Source organism: Lacerta agilis, chromosome 4 (assembly GCF_009819535.1).
Source record: "Lacerta agilis isolate rLacAgi1 chromosome 4, rLacAgi1.pri, whole genome shotgun sequence".
Lineage (NCBI taxonomy): Eukaryota > Metazoa > Chordata > Lepidosauria > Squamata > Lacertidae > Lacerta > Lacerta agilis.
In genome coordinates, this window is record NC_046315.1 from 2,266,850 (window position 1) to 2,280,217 (window position 13,368).

General features: G+C 48.7%; 1 protein-coding gene and 1 pseudogene across 7 annotated transcripts in view; one reads left to right on the forward strand and one right to left on the reverse strand.

The window, feature by feature from the left end:
* LOC117044872 overlaps positions 1-13,368 on the forward strand; it is a 934,741-nt pseudogene that overhangs the window by 670,160 nt on the left and 251,213 nt on the right.
* STIM1 (stromal interaction molecule 1) overlaps positions 1-13,368 on the reverse strand; it is a 113,107-nt gene that overhangs the window by 51,992 nt on the left and 47,747 nt on the right. For all 7 annotated transcript variants that reach the window (XM_033145658.1, XM_033145660.1, XM_033145659.1 and 4 more), the window contains one exon: positions 9,062-9,192. In XM_033145658.1, coding sequence (XP_033001549.1) covers positions 9,062-9,192 — 131 coding nt within the window. The remainder of the gene's footprint in view (positions 1-9,061; positions 9,193-13,368) is intronic.

Genomic DNA, 13,368 nt, shown 5'->3' on the forward strand with positions numbered 1-13,368 from the left:
TATAGAGAGATGTGGCAAGGCAGAAAGCAGAACACAAATGAATTCAGAATCCAGCTCAATATCGCTGTGACCCTCCACCCCACTGCATTAAGCAAATCCCGATGATCAAGAGGCTGAGTAAAACATCTAACGGGGGGCCAATCCCTTTCCCAGCTGAGCCACAAATCCATGCATGGTGCAGATCCTGCTAGATGAGTAACAGAGGGAGCAAGGAAGACAGTGGAAAAGGCAGGCCGAAGAAGACGGAAGAGCAGCTAATTGCAAAGGAGAGGAAGGAAGGCCTTCCTGGAGCCAGAAAGTGCTGAAGGACTCTAGAAGTGCCCAATGGATCCTTTTTCTGCAATGCCCCCCCCCTCTCTGGCAGGCTGGCCAAAAGGCCCCTGACTGAGCAGAGTTTTGAAGCTGCACCGCCTGAAAAGAGGGATTAAGAAAATCTGTGCAGTCCTGTGACATTCTCAGTGAGCCAAACTCATGATTTGAAAATGAAATGAAATAAAATAAAGGAGGGTGGTGGTGAGGAGGGCAGGGTGAACCTTCCCAAGATGTTCCAAGATCTCTGGAGATTATAAGCCACTGGGTGCAGCCAAACCAGGCAGGAATGCAAAGAAAGAGATATCCTCTCCTGCTCCCCCACCCCACCCCACAGCCTGTGACCTCCACGGGGAACATGGCAATGTCATCGAGAGTGGCCAATGTGCACAGCTCAGAGCAGCCGTGATCTCCTCCAGGGATGTAGGCAGGGGAACCAGCTGTTGCTCAGTATATTTAGCTCAGGAAGGAAAAGTGATCTCCCGGTCGGCCCTCCTTCAGCAGAGCCCCAGTGAAAACAGGCTTCCAAGGTCTCTTGGAAGAGGACGCGGTCATAGAATCGTAGAACCGTAGTGATGGAAGGGACCCCGGGGGGTCATCTAGTCCAACCCCTCTACAATCCAAGAATCTCAGCTAAAGAATCCCTGGCAGAGGGACATACACCCTCTGCTTAAAAACCTCCAAGGAAGGAGAGCCCAGCATCTCTCGTTGGGAGTCCGATCCACTGCCGAACAGCTCTTCCTGTCTTCCTAACGTTTAGTCGGAATCTCCTTTCTTGCCATTTGAATCCACTGGTTCAGGCCGCACGCTCTGGAGCAGCCGAAAACAAGCTTGTTGCATCTTCCATGGGGCAGGCCTTGAGATATTTGGAGACGGCTATGAGGTACCTCTCAGGTGTGGCTGGAGCAGTTCTCCAAGAAGGAGCCACTGTCCTGTACCTCAAGTGCAGGAGGCGGTGGGTCCTCTGCATTGCCAGGAGATACAGAGCATGAGCTAAGCCACAATGCATTCATAGAATTGTAGAGTCGGAAGGGACCCCCAAGGGTCATCCAGTCCAACCCCCTGCAACTCAGGAATCACAACTAATAGCTGAGATCACTGGAGTATGGCAACATTAGAGGACAGAACGTTAATGTAGGCCTGCCTATCTACATGCCCAGCAGGGCTGGAAAATGACTTCTTTTGGCCACAAGTTTTAAGCCCCGAGGGAGCCAGGCACCTGGGATCCTGTCTCCCTCCCCAGGCTGTGGAGGTGAAGGCACACCTCTACAGGCAGACACAAAGGCCCACTGCACATGCGGCCGGCCGAGTAATCCCAGCAGCCGAAAAAGCAGGCAGCTGGCCATGTTTCAATGGTGAGGTAACTGGCTCTTTCTGGAGAATGGGCTGAGAAGCACAGCGCATGGCCTCTTCTCAAAATCCAGGGACAGCACTGCACACACATCAAGAGGCAAGGCAGACAGGGCCCAACAGAAACAATACAAAAGGAAAGTGCAATGGGGAGCGAAGAGGAAAGCAAGCTTTCAGGCAGCATCACACGCTTTGCAATTTTGGTAGGTCCTCATAAACAAACGCTTAATTAGCAACCTTTAATTAATTAAAACACTTTGGCTATTTGATGGAAGGAAGAGATTGTTCCCGACAGCCTTGAAATTATTTAAGATATTGTTTTTACTGTTTTGTTGTTCAATTGAGGAGCAGGGAAAGGATAAAAAAAATCAAAGTGATTAAAAATAAATAAATAAATAATGGTAATTATAATTAATAATCGTAATCATAATCCTCCCCCGATTAATTGGAGCCACTGTGGCATAATCGGGCAGAACCGTGGAGACCCGAGTTCGAATCCTGCCTCAGCCATGAATCTCACTGGGAAGCCTTGGGCCAGTTTCCACCTATCGCAACTGGGTTTTGTTAAATAAAATATTTGCCAATGCTAGGTGCATTGGGTATCCTTCCTGGGTGCGAGATGGAAAAGCAGGATATATAAATCTTTTAAAATAAATCAAATACTTGTGATGTCTTGTTGCCCCGCTGGGGAAATAAATCATAAAACGGCTGATTTGGAATGTGTCGTCATTCTTTGCTGCATCTTGGCCGACACAAACAGCTCTGGCAAAGGGTGCTGCTGGCAACTTCCAAGGCAGCCTTGGGCTAGGGAGGAACAGGGCTTTCAGTGGATCCCAAGCACCCGCAGCTTCAGAAATGAGTTCTGGGGTGCTCACCCCGTGATTCGGAGGACAAAGCTGCTGCTAATGTTACAGCCTGCAGGCAGGCATCTTTCCTCAGCTGCAAACCCAGAGCTGCCAATTCCCTCGGCAGAAATGCTGGAGGAGAGAGAAATCCGTTCAATCAAGTCGCCGGGAACTTTGAGAGCTACGCCTGCCTCTGCACGGAGACCAGAAATAGGCCGCCAATTGGAAGGGATTTCCCCTTGGGGTTCAGGGGCGCTCCTTTTAATTGCGGTCCCTGCAGCCACCTCCGAACACACAGAGAACTCCTCTCCCCGGAGGGGAGCGTCAAGAAATGCGAAGAGAAGCGCTCCCAGGGCTGCGGGTGGGCAAAGGTTTCGAGCAGCGCAGCTTAGCAAAACAAGAGAGCTGCTGAGCAAATATGCAGAGGGCTTATGAGCAAAAAGATGAGTGCGATATAAATGGAAAGGAAGGCAGAGGTCTAAAGCCGGGTTCTGTCTCTGCTCCAACGCCAAGTATCTAGTGCTCTCAAGACTGGAGTCAGGAAGGAAGGGACTTGCAGAAAACAGAGAATAAAGACTCCCTTCCTTGAGAAGCTAGGCTGGCTCCCTCCTTCCTGCCCTTCCCCTGGCAGTTTTATTCCAACAGGCCTTTAGGGACTAACTGGAATTTTAACAAAGGTGTGCCAATTTTATTACCTGTATGTTTACAGATTTGTTTCTATATTGCTTGAATTTATTAGAGGTTATTTATCTGGCTTTTTGTATTTTATCTGTCTTGTTTTAATGTGCGTCTTCATTATTGTATTATGAATATAATACTGATCACGATAAATATAGCTACGTCCCGTGCTCACAGGCTTTGCATTTTATGTCAAAGGCCAAGTGAAACTTCATTCAACTTCCTTTTGCTCTCATGCCCAATTCCTATGTCCGACAGCCAATTCCTCAATAAATATAAACCGAGTTCAGAGTATCTGATGCTTTAAGCTGTGTGTTTGCTTAGGTTTTGCCTAATGCCTCTTCAAAACTCTAAACCGGTGTTGGGATTTGTGCTCGGAAAGAGCTAAGCAGGAACAGAGGAATGATCCCGACAAGTTATAGCAGATTCCATGAGTGTAATCCCCAAGTTTTGCCTGTATATATATAGACTCCCTTTAAACTGAGGGCTAGGGGCATCAAATACCACAGAATGAAGGACTGGTCAGGAAGGTCTGTTCATTTATTACTGAATTTATACCCCCCCCCCTTTCCTCCAAGAGCCAGTGTGGTGTAGTGGTTAAGAACAGTAGACTCATAATCTGGTGAACCGGGTTCGCGTCTCCGCTCCTCCACATGCAGCTGCTGGGTGACCTTGGGCTAGTCACACTTCTCTGAAGTCTCTCAGCTCCACTCACCTCACAGAGTGTTTGTTGTGCGGGAGGAAGGGAAAGGAGAATGTGAGCCGCTTTGAGACTCCTTCAGGTAGTGATAAAGCGGGATATCAAATCCAAACTCTTCTTCTTCTTCTCAAGAAGCCGTACAGACTTCTCCTTCCCATTTTATCCTCACATCAACCCTGTGAGTAGGTTAGGCAGAGAGCGATTGACTGGCCCAAGGTCACCCAGAGCGTTTCATGGCTGAAGTGGGGATTTGAAGCCTGGCCTCTCCCAGATCCTAGTCCAACACTCTAACCACTGCGCCACCAGACCACTAGTCCATCAACCTCAATATTGTCAACAATTACTGGCAGCAGTTGTCCAGCATTTCAGCCAGGGATCCATCTCCCTCTCTACCACTTAAAAAGGTAAAGGGACTCCTGACCATTAGGTCCAGTCGTGTCCGACTCTGGGGTTGCGGCGCTCATCTCGCTTTACTGGCCGAGGGAGCCGGCGTACAGCTTCCGGGTCATGTGGCCAGCATGACAAAGCCGCTTCTGGCGAACCAGAGCAGCGCACGGACACGCCGTTTACCTTCCCGCCAGAGCGGTACCTATTTATCTACTTGCACTTTGACGTGCTTTCAAACTGCTAGGTGGGCAGGAGCTGGGACCGAGCAACGGGAGCTCACCCTGTCGCGGGGATTCAAACTGCCGACCTTCTGATCAGCAAGCCCTAGGCTCTGTGGTTTAACCCACAGCGCCACCCGTGTGGGTCTCTACCACTTAGCTGTGGTCAAAAGCTGATTTCCTTTATTCTTGACATCTGAATATTAAGATGTCACCCCGGGACGCGAGAAGGATTGTGACAGAACTGCAACAAATCAGCCTGGATCTTTGACAATCCAAGTATTGGGCAGGTACCTTGCAAATGACAAATGCTGTACAAATGATAAGCGGAAGAGATCATATATATGCAGGTCCCACTATCCAAATGCTTGTTATATGAAAATCCACTTATCCAAATATGAGTAATTAGTACCCAAATCTTGCTATACATGTCGCAGTTTCAGATATGCAAGCTATTTTGTGTTTTGCTGGTCTGTGGCAGCTGCTTTGCCAGAAACCATGGTGGGAAGGAGGGAGGGGGAGAGATAGGACAGAGAAGAGAGCATTTTCTCCTTCCTTGTTTGCCTTTTGCAAGATTTCAGAGGGTTTTCCTGGGTTTTTTGTTAGGAATGCGTTAGAAATTTCCCCATAGGAATCAGTGGAGATTGTGGACTTGTTATGCGAAGGCTCGCCTAAGGAACGTTTTCGGAGAATGCATTGCGTTTGGCTAGCAGGACCTGCTTGTGTGTATGTGAACATGCTCTGATTCAGCCTCGACTCACAGCCTCAGCTCCACAGGAAAGAGATTACTGGAAAAACACAGCTTTCCCGTTCTGCACGGAACGCAACCTGACAGCATCACTTTTGCCTAATGAAAGGAAGGCCCCGAGTACTTCAGCTTAGTGGAAACAGATGTCAGAGCCAAGAGCAATCAGGCTTACGTGTTTAAGCATGTCCAAGTCAAGACGCTTCCCCTGGGAAACTGCCCTTCAAGCAGTGAAGGGAGGGGTGAGAAAGTCCTAAATGCACTGGGAGGGGGGAGAAGGAGACTCAAAAGGCCCATCTCCCTAGAGAAGATGCTACACCTGGATGTAGGCTGCGAACACCCATTGGGCAGGGCAGGTTGCTCAGGTGCAGGAAATGGCTTGCTTCCAAAGACAGCAGCTGAGATCCCCAGCTCTTGCTCCAGCTACAGAGAAAAGGACTCAACTTTCAGTGCGCGCCTTGGAAGCAGAGTCCTTGGCTCTTTCTGCAGCTCCAGATTAAAATTAATGGTCCCCCCCCCACACACAAATACCTATTTCCAGTGCCATTTTCTAGAAAAAGAGGCGCCGGAACTCACCATGAACGCCTCTCTCGTTCTCTTACAATGGTGCACACCTGGCAGGTGCCGGAACTGAGTTCCAGCGAGTTCTGGCTGAAAAAGAGCCCTGTCTATATCTGTTAAAATAGCATCGCAAAGCAACTGCAGTAGTCCAGGCCTTAAGGGAAATAGGGAGAAGGAAAGTTCTTAATCTGAGCTTCAGAGATCTGGCTTGTTTCTTTAAGAGCTCTAGGGAGGATTCCTTTCTAAGCAGCTCTGCTCATGAGAAATCCTCCAAACATAGTTTGGAAAAGAAAAAGACACCCTTTAGATAACAAAATAGAAAATTCTTTCCAGTAGCACCTTAGAGACCAACTGAGTTTGTTCTTGGTATGAATCATACCAAGAACAAACTCAGTTGGTCTCTAAGGTGCTACTGGAAAGAATTTTCTATTTTGTTTCGACTATGGCAGACCAACACGGCTACCCACCTGTAACTGGAACCCTTTAGATAGTCGCTTTTCATTCCGCTAACTTGGCCAGGGCCTCACCAGCTCATAACAATTTTGGCCAACCTGGCGGTGTGCTTAAAAATCGACACAGAGGTGCAGTGCTTTGCACCCCAACGCTAAACACACATATTTGTCATTAACGCCACTTACTGAGTGGAACTTCCAAGGGTGGTGCTTAGAAATCACAAAGCAAAAACCTACATGTGGAAATGGACAACGGATGCAAAATGCAGCTACCCAAAGGCAACTCACCCATTAGAGGTGGAGGAGAGGTATCTCTTTCAAGAAGAGGCTTCCGGTTTTCCACAGGGAGCAATTAGCTTCCCTTTTTTAACATCAGGAGTGTGGTGTTAGTGGTTAAGAGTTACTGACCTTGGAGTATTCAGAAAATCTTTTTAGCCCTCCATCTATTTTCTCGACACCATGCAAAGGCCTCCTTTGCTCCTCTAAGCTTTTCATCTTATTTGTTGCACATTAAACGGAAGAGCAGGGACGCGGGTGGCGCTGTGGGTTAAACCACAGAGCCTAGGGCTTGCCGATCAGAAGGTCGGCGGTTCAAATCCCCGCAACGGGGTTAGCTCCCATTGCTTGGTCCCAGCTCCTGCCCACCTAGAAGTTTGAAAGCACATCAAAGTGCAAGTAGATAAATAGGTACCGCTCCGGCGGGAAGGTAAACGGCGTTTCCGTGCGCTGCTCTGGTTCGCCAGAAGCGGCTTAGTCATGCTGGCCACATGACCCGGAAGCTGTACGCCGGCTCCCTCAGCCAGTAAAGCGAGATGAGCGCAGCAACCCCAGAATCGGACACGACTGGACCTAATGGTCAAGGGTCCCTTTACCTTTACCTTAAACGGAAGAGCACCTGCAGCCATTTTGCAGCTCCTTTCCCACGCCTGCTTTGACAATGTTGAAGTAAAGCAGCATAGTTTCGGAAGAAAGCTTAAGAGAAGGAAGGCTAAGGGAAGCCCCTGTGTCGCAGGAGGCAGGAATGTGCAGTTGGCTCTCAGGCTCAGCTTCTACACACACATAGGGCCTCCTCGTGCTCTCCATTTTCAAGATGCGCAGCAGAAGTACAGGAGGACAAATGCCGCCTCTCAAAAGTAGCTGGACTACGACTGCCCTAAAGCTGGAAGGGAGCAGGTGGAAGGATTCAATAAGAAAGTCCCAGAGCTTAAAGGAGGCTTGGCATTTTCCATCTTCTTTTTGCTCCAAAAGACAAGCAGAGAGCGGCCTAACAGAAAGCTTCCCCTATTTCTGTGTCTCATTCATCTCTAAGCGTATGAAAATGTTATGAGAGTGGCAGGAAGGGAGAGGAGGTTGTTGCCCTGTGCTGGTTTTAAACCAAGCAATCATCGCCCCCTTTTTTGCTAGGAACTTCTTGGCTAATTTGCAGGGGGTGGATGGGGACAGTACAGCAGCCAGAGGGGGGAGGCTGGGTGGTGGCAGATGTCCTCTGGTGAGACTCGTAGAATTCATAAAACGCTAGAGTTGGGAAGGACCCCTCAGGTTCATCTAGTCCAGGCATAGGCAACCTTCGGCTCTCCAGATGTTTTGGCCTACAACTCCCATGATCCCTAGCTAACAAGACCAGTGGTCAGGGATGGTGGGAATTGTAGTCCAAAACATCTGGAGAGCCGAAGGTTGCCTATGCCTGATCTAGTCCAACCCCCCGCAATGCATTGGTGTCAGGGGATCACCACCAGGAGGCAGCGGTGAGCCCTATGGAGAGGGGAGAGGGCTCTTGGATGCTGAGGTCCCCAAGCAACACCAGGAGAGCCCAGAAATGTCACAGAACTCAGTGGTGAAGGGGCTGTCAGACTCTAGGGAGCCCGCACGCCAACTGAGTAGCTCCAGGACAGAACGGGAGGTGGCAGATCTGTCGCCCCAACAACGTAGGGGGCTCAAGCAGAAGGAGGAGAGGAGGAGACTGGGGGTTCCCAGATTATTATGTTGGAGGCGTTCTAGGAAAACGCCACTTGCAGAATCTGAAAGTGACTGAAACGTTCATGAGAACTTCAGCTCTGTCTTGTACACATCTGTATAATAAAGCAATGTAAATATACAGATCCCGAGTCAAGAATCGTTACTCGTGGGGAGCACCAACAGCACCCTGACAATTGGGTCCTCAACTGACGGAGGTTTTGCTGAGCATAATCTTTGTATGGTTCATAAGAGCAGCCTGCTGGATCAGGCCAACGGCTCATCTAGTCCAGCGTCCTGTTCTCATTGCGGCCAACCAGATGCTCCAAAGAGAAATCCACAAGCAGGACCTGAGCACCAGAGCCCTCTCCCCTCCTGCGATTTCCAGCAACTGGGATTCAGAAGCATGGCTGCTATGTAGACAGAGCACAGCCACCCTGGCCAGTACCCATTTATAGCCCTCTCCTCCTTCCTTAATTCACCTAGTCCTCTTAAAACGCCACCTAGGTTGCTGGCCATTACTGCTTCCTGTGGTACAGGTGGAGGTGGCCAAGAGCTTCAGTCTAACTTCAGCTTCCCCAACCTGGTGCCCTCCAGATGGCCAGGCTGGCTGGGGCTGATGGGAGTTGTAGTCCAAGACACCTCCTGCCCAAGCCGACTGTGTCACCTCTAGCTTGATTTATTAAATTTTCATACAAGCCCTTCATCCAAAGACCACAGGGCAGTTTACAACGTAAGACTTTAGAATCTCTGTGGGGAGAGTATGTTGGGTCCCCCGAAACATATGTACACTAAGTGGAGTGGGGAGGTCAGGAGAGGGACCGGAGACCGAGAGAGTGGGGTGCCCTTTGCCGTGCCCTCACCTCGTCGCTCTCCTCCACGTCGACATCGCCGTTGGCATCGTCGTCCATCTGCTTGTGGATGTTGAGGACGGCCTCGAAGCTGAGCTGCTCATCTTCGTTGTGGCACAAGGGCTGGTCGATGCGGCAGAATTCTGCAGGGAGGGAGGATAAAAACAAAAAGGGTTAAGTCACGCCCCAACACCTGGCATTTTGCCTTGCCGTGTCTCCAGACTGGTGGGAGGGGAAATGATATTGGCCTTTGGAGACAACTGAGCACAATTGGGCTTCGTTTCTAGAAGAGTGGTGAGTCAATCTAGCCGGGATATGCAACGCCCTAATAAAAAGGTAAAGTGACCCCTGACCATTAGGTCCAGTCGTGGGCAACTCTGGGGTTGCAGTGCTCATCTCGCTTTACTGGCCGAGGGAGCCGCCGTACAGCTTCTGGGTCATGTGGCCAGCATGACTAAGTCACTTCTGGTAAACCAGAGCAGCACACGGAAACGCCGTTTACCTTCCCGCCGGAGCGGTACCTATTTATCTACTTGCACTTTGACATGCTTTCAAACTGCTAGGTGGGCAGGAGCAGGGACTGAACAATGGGAGCTCACCCCATCGCAGGGATTTGAACCGCTGACCTTCTGATCGGCAGGCCCTAGGCTCTGTGGTTTAGACCACAGCGCAACCCCAATAGCTAACCTCTAATCCAGTGCATGAAGTCTAATCCCCCCTTGACAGTCACTTGGGACGCAGCCATTCCATCGGTGGGAGAAACAGGAAGAATGCTTGCTCCATCGAGCTCTGTTGGAGGTTTCACTCCACCAGACACCTCCTGCCCCCAAAGTGGGCCAGATGGTCATTATTGGAACAACAGAAATTGGTGCCCGAGTTTTGATTTTCCTCTTCCCTCCCTGTCCCCTTTCCGTTGTGTGTCATAGTTTTTTTTAGGCTGTAAGTCTAGGGATAGGGAAGGTCTTGCTGTATATAAGCTGCTCTGGGAGCCCTTGTGCTATAAATCGATCAATGAAGCCTCATGGCTTGGGGTGGAAAGCACTCCACACATGCTCAGAGGTGCTACTACACAACTTTCAAGACTGAGCCTGGCTCCTGAAATGCCACATGATTTCACTTTGGGGCATCTGTTTCCTGCATTCCTGCAAAAGACAAGTGTTCTTAACCAAACGGGCTGGATGTGGAGGGATTGAGGGAATCCTTTTTGACTCCAGAAGATAGCAAGGATATTGCTTTAAATACAGGTTTTTTTCTTGGTTCATTCAAATGATTTTGTACAAGCTGCTCTTCATTGTCCTCACAATCCCAGAACAGGGAATAACATTAAAATACAATAAAACAATATTTCATTTAAATACAACTTAAAACAAAACAAGAAAAGACAGCACTTTACTAAAATGCTTGGGTGAATAACCACATTTTTAGCTGGCATCAAAACTTCATAAATGTTGGTGCCCCTTACACCTAGAAGGAGAAGGCATAGGGGCTGCTGTTGTGCACTAGAGCAGCATTTCCCAAACATTTTGGGGTCACCGCCTGCTTGGTTCCACAAACTCATCCCCACTGCCCCTCCCCTATAAAAAGCATTGTTCAAAAGGGTGGTTTGCACGACCCACTAGGGAAGATAACAGCACAATAAAATTCAAAGCAATGACCATTAATTGCACAGTTATCCAAAATCCAATTTAAACTATTTAGTTTAATTAATTCAACAAAGCTGATGAGCTTGATCCAGTGATTTCAGCGCTATTGAGTTTGAAGCAAGTCAAACAGTACGCAGAACAGGGAAAACCTCCAGTGGCTGTAATGCAAGCAAGAGAACACATGTCGGTGCCCAATTTTGCGCCAGACGGCAGCCACGGAAACCTCCGGACCGCCTGCTCAAAGGCCACAAAAGCTGTTCCGGAAAAGCCTCGCCCTCATTATAGGGACATCACACACCTTGTGCAGACAGACAAGAATGTAAAAGACCTGTCAAGAGCTCAAAAATGGGATCCAGGCAAGAGCAAAGGGAAGAGCCCTTAAGCGAAAGGTGAACAACGATGCTAAGCCTCTTGACAGCGCCAACAACAGAGGACTGTGTATTTCTGGCATCCCCAGACACACACACACACCCCCGCCCTCAAATCCAATATCAAGGTGTCTAATCACTGCAGATCTAAACAAGGGAGCTCTTCTTGGGTTTCAAATTTCAGGACTTCTCCTGCCCTGCCCTGCTCCCTCTGTGCATCGCTTAAATATGTGCTGCTGTGGAGAGAAAATGGCAAGAAGGGGGGTAGGGTGAAAGAATATATATGATTAATCAGGCAGGCCTACCACAGTACCCCGATGTCAGAGAGTAAACAATTTGAAAGAGAAGAAATATTTAGACTTTTTTAGGAATGGTGTTGGATTAATATTTTAAGGTATGAATTAAGCAACAGTTTTATTGAAATTAGAGTTAGATAAGGACATAAGAAGTTAAGATTTGCATTAAGATGTTATATTTTGATATTTAGAAGTTAAAAGACATAAGATGTTAAGATGAAGATTATGAATATTGGTGAAAGAATTGTTAAAACAGGTAGAATAGTTACTAAAGTAAATTAGAACTGAACGCAGAAGAGAGAACGGGGGAAGTCCCCCAAAGTAGACTTGGAAATAAGATTATGATTAAACAGTTGGAGTGTTGGTGTTTCTGTGAGGTATGTATTTGCTTTTTTGTTTTTATTTCATTGATGTAGTTTGTAGTTTTTGTTTTGTTTTGTTGTTGTCATTATTTGCTATTTTTTGTTGTTTTGAATGTCCTTTGTTATTGATGTGGAAACCCAATAAATTTTTGTTTAAAAAATAAATAAATAAATAAATATGTGCTGCTGAATATGTGCTGTTGGGTCGCAAGCCAGGAGCAAAGGAAACACAAAGAAGGAAAAACCGGCAGGCTGCGATATGGAGCAAGTTTCAAAAGCTAAAGGAGGCCTGATGAGTCAGAGGACTGCGGAGAGTGGTAATGTTCTGCAAGCGCAGGTGTCTGTCTGCCCAGGACAGGCTCAGCTGGCTGACACACACACACACACAGCACAGCCCCAGAGGATTTGCTCATGCTTTGCTTGGAATTGCAGGTGTCTATATAAAAGCAGTGGGTGGGTGGGAAGCCGGGAAGAGGGGGGGGGGCAAAGGAGTTGGGTTGCACTGTCAAGAAAACAGCAGAGCAAGCTTGCTTTCTGCTGCTCCAGAGGAGAGGACCTGAACCAATGGATTCAAAGGACAAGAAAGGAGATCCCAACTGAACATTTAGAAACTTTCTGATTGTAAAAGCTGATCGACCATGGGATGGGCTCTCTTGGAAAGCGGTGGGCTTTCCTTTGCTGGAGGTTTTTAACTCTACGCCCCTATGATTCGATGACTCTCCCAGCCCTCCAGCCACTGCTACAGCTCTACTCCCTGCTGTCCTCAAGAGAGCAAGTAGCAATGTGCCCCCTCGCAGCCAGAGACTCCTGAGACGCCCCCCCCCCTTCATTCAGCCGGCTTCCCGCAAGGAGAATTAAGCCAGCTCCCCACCCCAAGAGGGACCAGAGACACTCGGATGACTTTCAAGACACATGAGCCAAGAGTCATGAGTTTGGACTGAGAGTTTTGCTTGTTGCTCCAGTTTCACGCTTCACACGCAGTAGTCTAGGACAGACCTACCCTATAGCCCGGCATTCTCCTCACCACGACCCATCATGGCAGTCTGCCCTCGCAGGGTAGTTATGTGATGAAGGCATCTTGTTTATCTTGTTAACCTAGATTCTCGTGCCTTTAAGAACGGCGAGACAAGCCCAACTGTAGCACCCTATGGGCCAGTCGTTCCGCTTTCTGTACTTGTACCCGACTACAACACCCCTGCAAGTCCCGTCAGGCACAAGGAATCTGGAGCAAACTTAGCCAGGAAACTCACCTGTTCCTCCCTTTCCCTACCATGGCTGCCAGGAGTGAGCAAAGCAGCAGGTCTACCTGTCGCTAGGGCAGGGCGACATATTGACATATCGTCCAAAACCAGCTTGAAGTCCCTATCGTGATATCAGTTTCGTAATTTTTGACCTGGCAGTATATCACAAATCATGACCCTCATACCTAAGGGACCGCCTCTCCTGGTATGTCCCGGGTAGGACCTTAAGGTCCTCAAATAATAATTTGTTGGAGGTCCCGAGCCACAAGGATGCTAGGTTGGCTTCAACTAGGGCCAGGGCCTTCTCAGTACTGGCCCCGACTTGGTGGAACAGTCTGGCACAAGAGACCAGGGCCCTGCGGGATTTGGCATCTTTCCACAGGGCCTGCAAGACGGAGCTGTTCCACCT